The sequence below is a fragment of the Punica granatum genome, chromosome 6 (assembly GCF_007655135.1).
Source record: "Punica granatum isolate Tunisia-2019 chromosome 6, ASM765513v2, whole genome shotgun sequence".
NCBI classification, from domain to species: Eukaryota; Viridiplantae; Streptophyta; class Magnoliopsida; order Myrtales; family Lythraceae; genus Punica; species Punica granatum.
Genome location: NC_045132.1, coordinates 19247023 through 19260064, shown reverse-complemented (window position 1 = coordinate 19260064; position 13042 = coordinate 19247023). Strand labels below are relative to the sequence as shown.

General features: G+C 35.5%; 1 protein-coding gene across 3 annotated transcripts; it reads left to right on the top strand.

Annotated features, from left to right (window-relative positions):
• Positions 1-473: 473 nt before the first annotated feature.
• LOC116212455 (repressor of RNA polymerase III transcription MAF1 homolog) lies at positions 474-4500 on the top strand. Of its 3 annotated transcripts, XM_031547079.1 has the most exons (12): positions 481-665; positions 861-984; positions 1435-1481; positions 1611-1681; positions 1767-1816; positions 2167-2240; positions 2326-2388; positions 2751-2838; positions 3558-3620; positions 3697-3776; positions 3889-3960; positions 4060-4500. In XM_031547079.1, the coding sequence occupies exons 3-12, from the start codon at positions 1450-1452 to the stop codon at positions 4139-4141; spliced, it is 675 nt and encodes a 224-aa protein (XP_031402939.1). In that variant the 5' UTR covers positions 481-665; positions 861-984; positions 1435-1449; the 3' UTR covers positions 4142-4500. The 3 variants fall into 3 exon arrangements, with proteins under 3 accessions (XP_031402940.1, XP_031402939.1, XP_031402937.1); XM_031547077.1 differs by lacking the exon at positions 861-984 and having other exon boundaries at positions 483-665; XM_031547080.1 differs by lacking the exons at positions 861-984; positions 3889-3960 and having other exon boundaries at positions 474-665.
• The last annotated feature ends 8542 nt before the right edge of the window (positions 4501-13042 follow it).

The window sequence follows — 13042 nt, the reverse complement described above, 5'->3', positions numbered from 1 at the left end:
ATTGGTTTCTCCTCGTTTTGCCCAAAAATAGGTCCATTATTTTCCTTCGATGGACAAAATATATAGGTCAATTAATTAACTGTCTATTGCTTTGAAAGATTCGGCCATTAAAATTTTCTCATGATACTAACAATGGGTTGGATCAGATAATTTGACATATCGAATTTGAGTTTCGTGAATGTAAAAAATTCCCAATCAAAAGAATTTTACTTTTAGCACACTGATCCGGCTCGAACTCCGCATCCATTCTTCCCGAATTGGGGCAACTGGGAATTAGAGGAAAAAAAAAAAAGGATCGGGCCAATTTCCATTGGAAATGGGGGCGGATCCGGGATTTTTGGCTAGAATACACCGACTGGTGTTATTACAAGCAAGCACACGTGGGCAGCGGCATACGGATCCCCGCCCCCCAAATATGAAATACGACACGCTAACAGACAAAACTACCAACTAACCAATCATCCGAATCCAACTGGACTCGCCTGCCCTTCAGAGATAAACATCACATATTATCGAGGAGAAGCTTCCCCGAAAGCATATTCCGATTAGGGTTCCTTCGCAAGATCCCTTTCATCCCTCTCCACATCTCTCGTCGATCCGCCCGCTCATAAATTCAGGTTTCCTTCCTCGGATCTCGTCCCAGCAGTACAGGTCGTCGTCTCGAGGTACTTTGTTTTCGGGTTTTCTGTTGCTTCGTCTCTATCTGTTTACTGTAGTGGTTCAGTCCCTCTGTCGTGGTATGTACATGTAGGGCTTTGCTTTGATGTGATGTCTGGTTTGGATTCATGGATGAGGATGTGTTTTGAGTTGGGATACTCGGAAGGGTCTGCCTACCTGTGAGCGTGTGTTATGTATTGCAGTTTCTGATTGACAGTCGGAGACTGTCATTCACTGGGAGGATGTCGGTGAAGATCCACCTCATGGAGAGTTTCCGGTGTCAGCCTTATATTTATTTCGGCATTCGGAATTCTCAATTCTGCCGATGTTGGTCTTTCCGTTCTAGAAATTTTTTTTATCTTGGCCTGGTGGTTTGCTCATTGTTTGGCTAGCTCTTTAGGGTTAGGACAGGACATGTTCACCTGAATTATAGAATTTATTTGGTTCCAGAATGATGAGAAACTGATATTAGGGGCATAGTATCCAGGCGCCCCTTGTCGAGGACTGGACTGGAGAGTTAGATTCTGATATATCAAAAGTGCTTTCAGTTGTGAATGGAGTAAGGATGACTCTGATAGGGATCATTAAAAATGAAGTCTGTTTTAATGTTTCACTTCTGTATAGAATTTTGTTAATGGGGCCGGAAAGAAAGGTTTACTAAATTAATGGTTTGATATTGGTTTATCAAGTACTTCATCTAGGAATATCCATTCGTTGCTCGACTTGTCAGGGGGTGAAATATTTCGCGGACATTGATCCTTTCTCTTCATTTCACAGGACTTGATCGATGCAATGAAGTTCCTAGAATACACTCCTCTGGAACGGTAATTAAGAAACTTATTACTGTCTCAGTTGAAACTGGTGTTGCTTGTTGCATTGGTTTTTCTGTATAGGTTCTAATTCTCAGGCTTGGCTGTTGGTAGTGAAGTAGCTCTGTTTATATCCTATTGCAGCATAAATGATTTCCTGGATCATTTGAATCTTGGTGAAAGAACCATAAAGGGATGCCTCGAAGCTTATTCTTGTATGTATCAATCTCCAACCTCTGGTTGAATATGTATTTTGAATTTTTGGAAGATAAAGACTGTTCTCTACCCTATATCTTATAGGCAAGCACACAGGAACAGATAAAAGATTGTCTTTCAGCCTGGAGCATGAGGTAAATAAATTGCATTAAACTCTTTCTTTTGAACTCTTCTTTTTTTCCTTGATATAGTCTGAGATTTTTTTTTCTTTTCCCCCTTTTATAGATGAATTGTTTAAAATCTAACTTCCGGGGGAATGATAAAAATATTATCCTCCTGTATAATTCTTGGAGCTTTGATTATATTGTGACGTACCTCCTCATTGTTAAACCCCTACTTTACTTTCCTCCACGTGAACATCTAAACAACCCAACTGAGTTTTAATGACAAGAAGAGTGCTTTTAATTTTTTTTTTCCTTCCTATTATTCTATTATTATTCTAAACATGGCTAAAATTTCTTTTGTATGCTTTTGTTGATTTCAGATTCTTGATTATCTTGGGAAATCCTCGGACAGTGACTCTCCTTCACGAGCTGATTCCTTGTTGAGCAGATCCAGGTGCTGAGACTCACCTTTGTCTTGTGCGTAACTGCAGATTTTCTTTTGTCTCTGTTTGACTAGGTTCTCCTGATGGTCATTACAGCCGGAAGACATTGATATATTTGGTTCTGGCACTCTATCACATGTATCCAGATTATGATTTCAGGTACCTCTGTATGTTCTCAAGCACATTTATGTATCATACTCTATGAGAAAAGGGTTATGGGTAATGTCACTGTCAGCTGATTTGGCGACATGACAACCCGCTATATAATCCTTTTATCTATATAGTGGGAGTGTTGTCAAAGGTTGACAGACAGTTCTAGTGACTGTTGCTCTTGGAGGAGCTGAGAGTTCAAGTCTCTCCATTTCCCAAAAACTTTTTATCTTTTTTCCATTCAGCTCATCTGTATGAAACTGACTTTATACATACACCACAAGGACTCATCCCTTGATGTTTGGGCGAAAATATTTGGAGTATTTACAATTTGTATTACGATATTGCCTATTTCTCTGATGATTTTTCAGTGCGGTGAAAGCTCACCAGTTCTTCACTGAGGAAACTTGGGGCAGCTTTAAGCAGATTTTCGATACTTACATGTTTGAAGCATCAAAGGTATGTGGATGGTACCTTTACAGAGTTATATATTGGATTGTCAGTAATAGGCGAATCATTATTTATTTATTATTTAAATTCCTTCCATAATCTATGTGATGAAAACCAAAAATTTAACAGTACTGGGACTATCTTGGAGCATTCTTCTTCTTCTTCTATTTTTATTTTTATTTATTTTTCTATAAATAATTGGGAGATGATTGATTCCGTAGCTTGTTCTTGAGATGAGACGCTTTTCATATTGTTGATGTTCTCTTTTGATCTTTCATAAGGTTTTGCACCCTCTTAGTGCAATGATCAATGCAAAGTGTTATGTACCATTCAGAAAAACGAGAAAAAAGAAAAAAGATGATCTATGTTTTGGAAATCATGTTCTTGTGTAGGATTGACCATTTGCTTCCTGTTAGTCTCTCCTTTTGTTATTAAAATTTAATTATTTGGAATTTGACAGAAGATGGAAGATTGATTATATTTTATGGGATCAGATTCATACTAGTGAACAAATATGAAATAGCTGGAAGAGTTTTTGCGATTTTACCTAATTAACTCATTATGACAGTGGAAGTAATTTGTCTTAATGTTTCTCCAGCCATAATTTTTGCGTTTAGCATGTATAGATCATTATAAGAAGTTATATAATGTGCAAATAGTTTTAGCATTTATGTTACAGTGGCTCTGGAGAACAGTTACAAATTGCTTCAGTTTATGTTCAATCTCAGGCATGGATTGAGGTCAATGGGGACGGCTCCCTTCTGCAAACCCTGTATGAGGCTCTTGATGAGGTGATCTATTCATATCATTAAGGCTGCATATTTAGAGTAGCCAAACCCTTTATTCTCATTCTATCATAACGTGCAGGTTGTGAAGCTTCCCGAGTGCGAGATATACAGCTACAATCCTAACTCTGATGCAGATCCATTTGCAGAGACAGGCGCAATGTAATTATCTCAAATCATTTCAAATTCGCCCTTTCGTTTCTTCAGATGTCTTGTTTGTTCCTCCCTCCCCTTTCCTTCTCATGATGGGAATATTCCCGCGTATCTTTCATAGATGGTCCTTCAGTTTCTTCTTCTATAACCGGAAGCTAAAGCGAGTTGTCAGCTTTCGTTTCTGCTGCTTGAGGTGGGTTGGGATTCTTAAATACTGTACTTGCTCGGAGAGATCTCTAAAATTTCTTGATCTCTGTTCCTCATTGAAATAACCTTCTCATTCTGCTGACAGTAACTTGGTGGGAGAGGCATTTCTTCCGGAGGAAGTAGACTACTATGAGGATGTGGAAATTTTCGATGGCATGGACATGTAAATACAACTACCTTGTTGTATGTAGGGCGTGCCTGTATTGTCCAGAGCAGCTTAGGCACTAGCAGTAGATGTGAATGCTAATCTTCATCCACAAAGCCACGACAGTCGGGCTTTGGTCCCTTCCCGTATGTGCAGCTTCCTTCTCCCGTAAATGTTCCTAGTATGTATCTATGTTTCAAATGTTTTAGGCGAAATGATCTAAAGAGATGTGGGATGACTCCGATGTGGATGACTCTGAGTACTCTTGTAAGTGTAATAAGAAAGAATGATTCTGCTGCTTGTATTGCAGTGAGTGAATGTGCTTCTGCCTCCTGCCTCTTGTTCTTGAATTAATTTTCCCGAGTAATTCTTCCTGTGGTTTGATTCGTCGATTGTTCAGATTCATTTGTTGTACATGGTGCGCTTCGATATATCAATCTAGCTCAGGTGGAGTTTCTGTTGAACCTGAGGTGAGCATAGACTTGGCTTCTCCTAACGTATAGATCAGTTAAGTGAGGCAACAGCATAAAATCAGCCATCTACATCTCCGGTAACCACTTTGCTCTGTACCATGGGTAGCAATATGGGTACTGTCATGTTTAAACGGGTTGTGTTTAAACGGGTTCATATAAAAAAAATTTAAAATTCGAATCCAGCACGTTTAATAAAAAGGTAGTGTGTAACAGAGCATGTAACGTCAGTACGAAACTAATATAAGTCGATAAGCTGACGGCTGATACTTCAAAAATCATGCTTACCTTCCTAATCCACCACCCTGCAGACTCCTCCATCCTGCCTAACTGGCATGCATAATTAATTCAAAGAAAATGAAACCAAAAAGAGGAGAAAACTGGAGTGGCACTTTTGTTTAATTTAGAAGTTGCTCATGATTGATCAAGGGAAAAAAAAAAGAAAAAAATAAAAAGAGAGTTGTTATTGACTTTGCGATTTCAAATTTTTAATGTCCAGCTTTATCATGGCAATCCTCCATCTGTACTTCCATATATCATCCATTTCACTTTTGCATAATCACTTGCTTAATTATTTGGTTAGGCACTTTATTTGGCTTTTAATTATTAAATTGGATCAATCGTGATCAATAATGTCCTTAGGATCTTTTTGTGGGGCCAATTGTGTGAAAGGCAGTTATGTTCTCGAATTGAAGTCTTTTGAATGAAAAAAATATTTAATTGGAAGAGTTTTATCATTTAGTGAGTCGACTCGGCTTGGACTGAATTTTTTGAATATTAGAATATATACCAAAAAAAGACAACTATATTATTCACAGTGTAAAATATATTTCTGTCATTCACCCTAAGAAATTTCTGTCATTCACAATACAAAAAAAAAAAATTATATCATTCACAATGCAGGTAATAATAGTTTAAATATAATATTATTTAAGAAAATGGGGTCCCAGTTTTTCCAATACATATCAACTTTATGGCCGTCCAATGTACAAGTGGAGTGTAGAGCTCCTTGAAATAGATGCAACAGCCACCTTATGTGACATGTAATGGTTCTTTCTCAAATGTTGTGGACACGAAATGAATGGACTTTTCTAGCATTTCAAACCTGTTGTGGTTTTTTCATGTATTCCAGGAGCATATATAGATTGCCAATTAATAGGATAATAAAGTGGTTTTTTTATTATACAGAAAGTGATAAATTTTAACAGTTTGCAAAAAAGGAGGAGGAGGAAATTGTGAACTATCTGCTGTAGAGCTCATGCGCCAAAAGGCACGGCAATATTCTTAAATGGTTTAATTTGTTGAAAGTTGTCCAAAGTACGGGAAAGTTATATTCATAAAACACATCTTCATTAGGTTTTGATGTGCTCTTTCAACCTAATCCAGATAGATCTAATTACAAATGATTCATGTTGTACTTTTTTTTTTTCATTTTGCATCACTTAGTATTTAAAAAATCTAATGAACTTCGACTAATTCGGGATCGAAATGAGTTAAATCGACCCATTAAAAAGTAAAACTCTATTAACATTGACTTTCTCCGTTTATAAGAACTCAACTCAAAATCTTACTTAAAACAAAATCAGTACTAAGTCTTATGCAGTACTTTCCAACGAGCTAGCACGCCTACCTATGTCAAAGGAAGATGTCCATTGGGGCAGGTGTCATCCTTGTTGGATTCTTAGTTACAATTGTTGCACAAGCTTCATATAAAAATATGAGAAAACGAGAGACAATTGTCGTAGAAGAAGTGGTTGCGTCTGATCTGATTCTATTCGCTTGTCAGTATCATCAGAATAATAAATTAATTTACTGATCTGGTTTTAGCTAATTGATCAATCAGTCACCCACCGGATCTTAAACTTATCTCACCTAACTAAATCATCAAACTTTATTTGTGCAATTCTTCTATTTCTCTTTCTTGTTTTTCTTTTGATGAGCATGTGCAATTCTGCATGGGTTTGATGTTCAAGAAAACTGGATTTCAACTGGATAAGGCATATCATAAGTGAAATACCATTTTCATACTTAATTTATTTTCTTCAAATATAGACGTGTGCACGTACATGTTATATTTTACCCGGAGCCCGTTTTGAACCTCCCTGGTGGATGGGTCGAATAGGTTCCGGGGTACACGGTTCCTCCGATTACATAATATAGGAACAACATTAGTCCTAAGAACTTGTGCAAAGATTTCAATGTTATGATGAGTTCTGATATGAGATATATATAAATCGAGTTTTCAGGTAATTAGTGAGTCTTGTGGCGCCTGAGTCAGTATTGACTTGGTAGGAGAAGAGGGCTACACTGTGACAAAGCAGCTCTGGATGTGGGGCTGCCGCTGTGGCCAGGGAGCTGAGAAGGGTCAAGAAGGATTTTTAAGATTCATATTTATTGTTTTTGAGATGTTGAAAACATATGTGGACTTGGTAGGTTATGTAGGTATTACTCAATAGGCTGTCAAACTGATCAACCCATTTCCATTTTATATTTTCAGATAAGTTCCTCGGAAGGTAGGTTACAATTGGATATTCGAGCACGCAGTGAATTTCATATATCTTATCCTTGAGCTTGAAATTAAACATGTGAGACATTAGAATTTATGCTTTTCTAAAGGATGATGTTTTGTTGAATTATTTGTAATTATATTGAAAATTGTATCGATATTTCGGGTCATTTATAACTCTATAGATTCAGATTTCTTGGGGGGTTACAATGATCCTTTATGATTAGATGGGATAAGAGCTATCTATTCTGTATCATATCTATACTCAGATCAATCTCATACAAACTATCGCTTGTATAAAGATTGATTGAGATTTTTTCGGCAAAGTTATATTTACATATTCATAATAATAAATTCCGTGTCCAGGATACAAGCGTTTCTCTTATTTGGATCGGAACCAATTAAAACTTGGCGGTACAAAAAGAATTTGATAGGTAAAAGAAGCTATTTATTGTGGGTGGTCGGAAGTTAATGGAAGACATTCTCGCATTTACACCTATGAAATAATGTAAGAAGTCGAAACAAAGACACATTTTTTTTTTTTTATAAAAAAATGGGAGAATGAGAATTAATAAGACTACAAGTCGAACTTAGAGCTGATTAATATGATAAAACGGAAATGAACACTTCTATTATTAATACATTTTTCTTTTCCGGTTTCAGTCGATCGAGGTCTGAGACCTGGAAGAGAATAAACAGAGAGAAGGGCAACTATAGAAATAGGAGAAATCCGATAAATGCGAATTGAATTCAGGATAGTTTAGTTCTAAGTTTATATTTATGTTACTACACCAAATCTCCTTTCGTGTAGGACTAGAATAAATTAATAAAAACAAGGATATGGGACCTTTCTTTCAAGCCGTATATATTATCCATTCCTATATTTTAACATGTCTGGTTTTTACATTTACATGTGTTTTTCTACTAGTAAAACATATCATTAACTCATGTGAGTTCTAAAGTTGTTAAGGTTGAAATTCTTTGTAACTATATTTGAGTAAATCTATCTATTGATTGATATATTTTCATCATATCTATTTACAATGTAGAACATGCATGCTTCCTTATCATGTTCTTTTGGTCACCTTACATAGTACAGGTGTCATGTTAGGATATATTAATTTGAAGACGATCGAGACGGTCAAGAAATAATTTTTTTTGATTACGTGATAATGTAGTACATCAAAATGGCATATTGCTAGTGAAGATATTGAAAGAAGTATTCTCCCCAATGGCAGAGAAAAATGAAGAAAATTAAAATCATGACATCCAACAGATTGCAAATACTCTTTGATATTATTTTAGAGTGCCTACATGGTAAAGGAGAAAAATAAATGAAGAATATGATTAAAGAAATTAAAAAAAAAAAAAGAAAGGAAGGTTGATCAACATGGGCTGGATTAAGTGATTTAATACTTATTTTCTTTAAATAAAGTTTAAAGTTCAAGTCTTGTTAATAAAAAAAACTATACCAAAAGAAAACTTTATTTCCTAATGAAATGCGCTGACTTAATCTTGAATTAGTTGAGACCATCCAATTTCCGGATATTATGCCGGAAAAAAAGCATTGCAGGAAAACATAGGACGATATAGATAAAAATCTATATCTATATAAGTTTTAAAATAATAAAAAAGGACAAGGAAGGATGAAAGAAGGATTACGTGGCAGTCTTATTTGTAGTTGGACCATTTTCATCATTAGCGTCTATAAAGTAATTCTCTTTAATCCTAAACGCAATTCTAATTCAAATTACTAACATACCATAGTAGGTCCAAGTGTTTCGACATTTATTCTTCTTAAATAATGTCTCAATTTCGAGTTTTTATTAATAAAAAGATTCATATTGAAAAAATTTTACCTCTTAATGGATCGACTTTAACTGAATTAGTCGGAGTTTGTTAGACTTTTAAATATGAGTGCACACTATTAACATTAAAGTGCTCATGCATCGTTCCTAATCTTTTGGAAAATTTTTACCCTGGCTGTTCTTAGCTTTACATGCATGCGATGGGCTAAAACTTGAGAGAATGCACAAGTAAGAAAATGCGGCTCACCCTCACCTAATTAATTTGAATTAAATGGAAAACTCCAAATCTACATCGATCATATATATGTTTTCTAATGATATTTTTCTGTTTCCAACATCCAAATCCGAAATAGACGCATGAACAATAACCTAGAAACATCTAACGAATTCAAATAACCAAGAAACGTGGCCTATAATCCTCGACCGTAAATACAAGTGCAAACCTAAAGACCCTTCGTGATAGTTGAAAAGGAAAGATAAACTAGTTATATAGGGTTCAAATTCTAGGTTCGACTCCCATCAATCTTATACGGTTTTCTATGACGCTTGTGCTCCCTTATATTATCTTGTTTTGGTATTTCCTCTTAGACCCATGTAACAGAAAAATAAAGAATGGACCGACGATGCAATTGCCATGCCAAATTCGTTTCTTAATAATCAACCGCAATCCTCTCTATTTTGGTTACATCCCATGTGAGAATTCCTATTAGGCTAGCCAATTGTCGCTAGTTGTACAAGTGTCCACCATTCAATCTCTTTTTAATATTCAATTAATTTTCTTAATATCTCGTACGGTCCTACTCATGTGCGTCCGTGTGCGTGTAATATATATACGCACGTCCACAAGCACAGTTGTACAAAGTACATCATATATAAACATGATCTAGGTAGGAAGAAAGCCCCTTGAAATTTCCCATACAACAAACTATGGCTTGTAGCTGCAGCACTCGTACTCAGCCAAGATCTTATGGTCGTAGCTTAACTCGATCAATTTGCAGATACAAAGTTCTTTATCATCCCAAGGTGATGAGATTGCATGAGTTCAATGACGAAGGTATGCTTATCGATGTTATCCCTCGGTAGAACTTTTCCCCCTTCTATCGGGGTTAAATCAAGTGTTTATATATGAATTTGGGGTGATATTAACATGTAAATCGTCCGTAGATGTAATTTGATTACCCATAAAAAAAAGATATGATTTGATTGAGCAAATAAATTACGAGTTCAAAGCCTGTCATATACTGCGAATTATCTTGAAGTGGTTCTTTCTTTCTACTATTAACTAATTTGTGGATTAAACCCTATACTCGTAGGAAAATCAGCGGATATGGTGGAAGAAAACCTTGGCATTCTGAGGCGCCGGATGATGGATATAAGGCGAAAGGAGATGACATGGGATCAATGTTCTGATCATTCAAGAAGTGGGTGGAACCACAATCGTCGTCATCATGATAAAACCATTGGCCGCTACCATCTTAATTCTAAAAATCGAAGAAGAGACATGTTGATGGAGGCAACCGAGCTCGTAGGCCTCGTGAGCGGAGCTCTAGCATCCGTTTTTCTAACGGGGTCCTTATGCATATTCTTCGTCTATCTTCTTTTTCATCTCATCTAATTATTTGCTAAAGCATTTTGTTTTCGTTCCTTTTCTTCTATTAATATCCGGGAATAGAATCAATAGAGATCAATATTCATTGATTTTATTCAAATCAAAATCACTTTCATCATTTCATTTCGAGTGCGGGACTAAACGGTTTTAATTTCTCTTTTCTTTTTTTGTTTTGGTTCAAAGTTAAAAGAGAAAGAAGAAGAATCTCTTGTTGTTTTTCGTATTATTTTGGAATCTTATTTTTTTTTGCATCAATTGGTATTTGAAAGTCTTTAATAGTCTCGACTGATTCAGATTTGGAATGAATCGGCTCATTAAAGTGTAAAATCTCTCCCAATCCTTCTAAAAATACTTTGCTGATCGAAAGCCATGCCAATTATCACTCCCTTATTCTCAATTGGGGCGAACAAATTCTTTTTCCCCTTTCAATTTGGTTACGAATGAACTCAAAATTTGATTATTGGAGTTAAATATATGTTTTCTTTTTAATAAGAGGTTCATGGACAATAATGGACCGAGGGGAAAAGCGACGTTCTCCCCCTTAGACTTTTGACATCCTAAGGAAATAATTGCTCCTCAAATTTTAGTAAAATTCCTTATGGTCATCCCAATTTGAAAAAAAGGATCTTCCAATTCGTCCCTTCAAGAATTTCATCTACCTTAGTTCAAATCCTACAGCAGTCCCTGCCAATGGATTTAGTAATTAGGATATAAAAAAACCTAATAAAAGAATACATGTTTTACCATGAGAATCGAATTTGAAACATTTACGCTATGTGTTAATAACTGCACTGTCTTTCTTTACGAATATGTTTTTCCCTCCTCTTATAAGACTATTTCATGATTTTAGCAGGATGGTAGAAGAGGAAAATAACAGTGTAAGACGCCTCACTAACGATGAAAGTGAAATACATAGTTTCATAGTTCTGAGTCGATGATAAATACCTCACCATACTGAATTTCTTTTCTCGTACAATATATATGTGATGACATGGATCCTATTAGGGACGGACTCAAGATTTTGATCAAGAGAGGTGAATCTTTAAGAGACAAAAGGAAAAGTAAAAATAATAAATTAGAAGGGATGAATATAAACATCTCATTAAAAATGAAAAAGAAAAAGTTATAATCTTTCATATAATATTAAAATTTTAAGGATAGTGACTGTCACTCTAACCCCTTAGGATCCACCCTTGATCCTGTCCCTGATCCTATGGGTCAAGTAAGCACATGAGGAGACGCAGTTTCATGCAAATGCAACGTGGAGGATGTGAAAGGCATCTACCGTCACCCAACGGAGAAACAGGTGGTGGAAATTAAAGGGTACGGAGCTCCAGGCTCTTAGCTTGGCACTTTTCCCCTTTTCTGAAGCCTTGACTGAATCATTGTCCTCTCTCTCTTCTTTATTCTTTATTATTTATTATTTATTTATTTTTAATTTTTAATTTTTTAACTGCAAGGAGGATACATCATTGATATTTAAATAGATACAGCGATTCACTGTAAAAACGAATATAATAAGCAAAAATTACTAAAACGAGATACAATGGTTGACTCGCCATGCAAACTATAAAGGGAAATAAATGTGAAAATCACATCGAGTAAGAATACTACAATTATAGCAAGCCTCCTAAAATTAATAATCCCCGATCGGTTAACTTTATGCAATAATTTACCATGGACTCCAATGAAAATCTAAAAGGGGATCCTCAATCTAGTTCATTAATTCACGGTGAACTTTTATCTCCATTTCCGGAAATAGAGCAGAGAGAATGCCTTGAGTTGGTATCTGAGCGCAGACTCCCATCACAAATCACGTCCCCTAAACCGAATAATTATCTAATCTCCTTGGATATGCCAAAGAGGAATCCTCTTATGATTTGTGCCGAAAATAGAGGAAATAATAAGGACTATTTTGATTCTGTATTAGTATAAAAACACCCATTCTAGAAGAAAAATTAGAAAATTTTAAATTTGATTCACATTTACGTGTCTCTTATAACATTCTTCTCTTTCATTATTCATTCTCGTAACAGGAGAACGAAGAACTCAATTTAGAAGTTTTGCTTTACTTGAGATGAACTCAGTATTCATTTGTAGGGTCTCCTGAGTCGATCCGGATCTAATGATTCTTTTCGTGGAGCTTCGTATATATTTTCAATGATAGAAGCGGAGGCGTGGATTTGTTCCCTTGTAGTAGATCAGAAATACTACTAAAATGTACTTCTATCAATGTTTTATTTTTGCGTGAAGATGGTCTTCGAAAGCTAACCCAATTCGAAAAGGATTGAACTCGTATAACGATGCTCTTTCACATTCCAAACTTCAATAACATATCTAATTTATCCATTTCATTTGCCTTATTTATGACAAAATTATGATCCTATTTATCACCGAAACGATTGGATATCAAGCTTTTTCTGTTTTTTTTTCCTTTCAATCATGACATCACTTTAAGAAATACAATCATTTAAGATTTTTATCATTTTTTTATGTACTATATAGTTTAAAGGTAATGATTAACAATTTC

Excerpts from the sequence above, each read along its gene's own strand:
- LOC116212455 (XM_031547079.1), top strand. The coding sequence starts at position 1,450 with ATGAAGTTCCTAGAATACACTCCTCTGGAACG. Across the intron at positions 1,482-1,610 it reads GAATACACTCCTCTGGAACG|CATAAATGATTTCCTGGATC; the intron begins GTAATTAAGAAA and ends ATCCTATTGCAG. Across the intron at positions 3,961-4,059 it reads TTTCGTTTCTGCTGCTTGAG|TAACTTGGTGGGAGAGGCAT; the intron begins GTGGGTTGGGAT and ends TTCTGCTGACAG.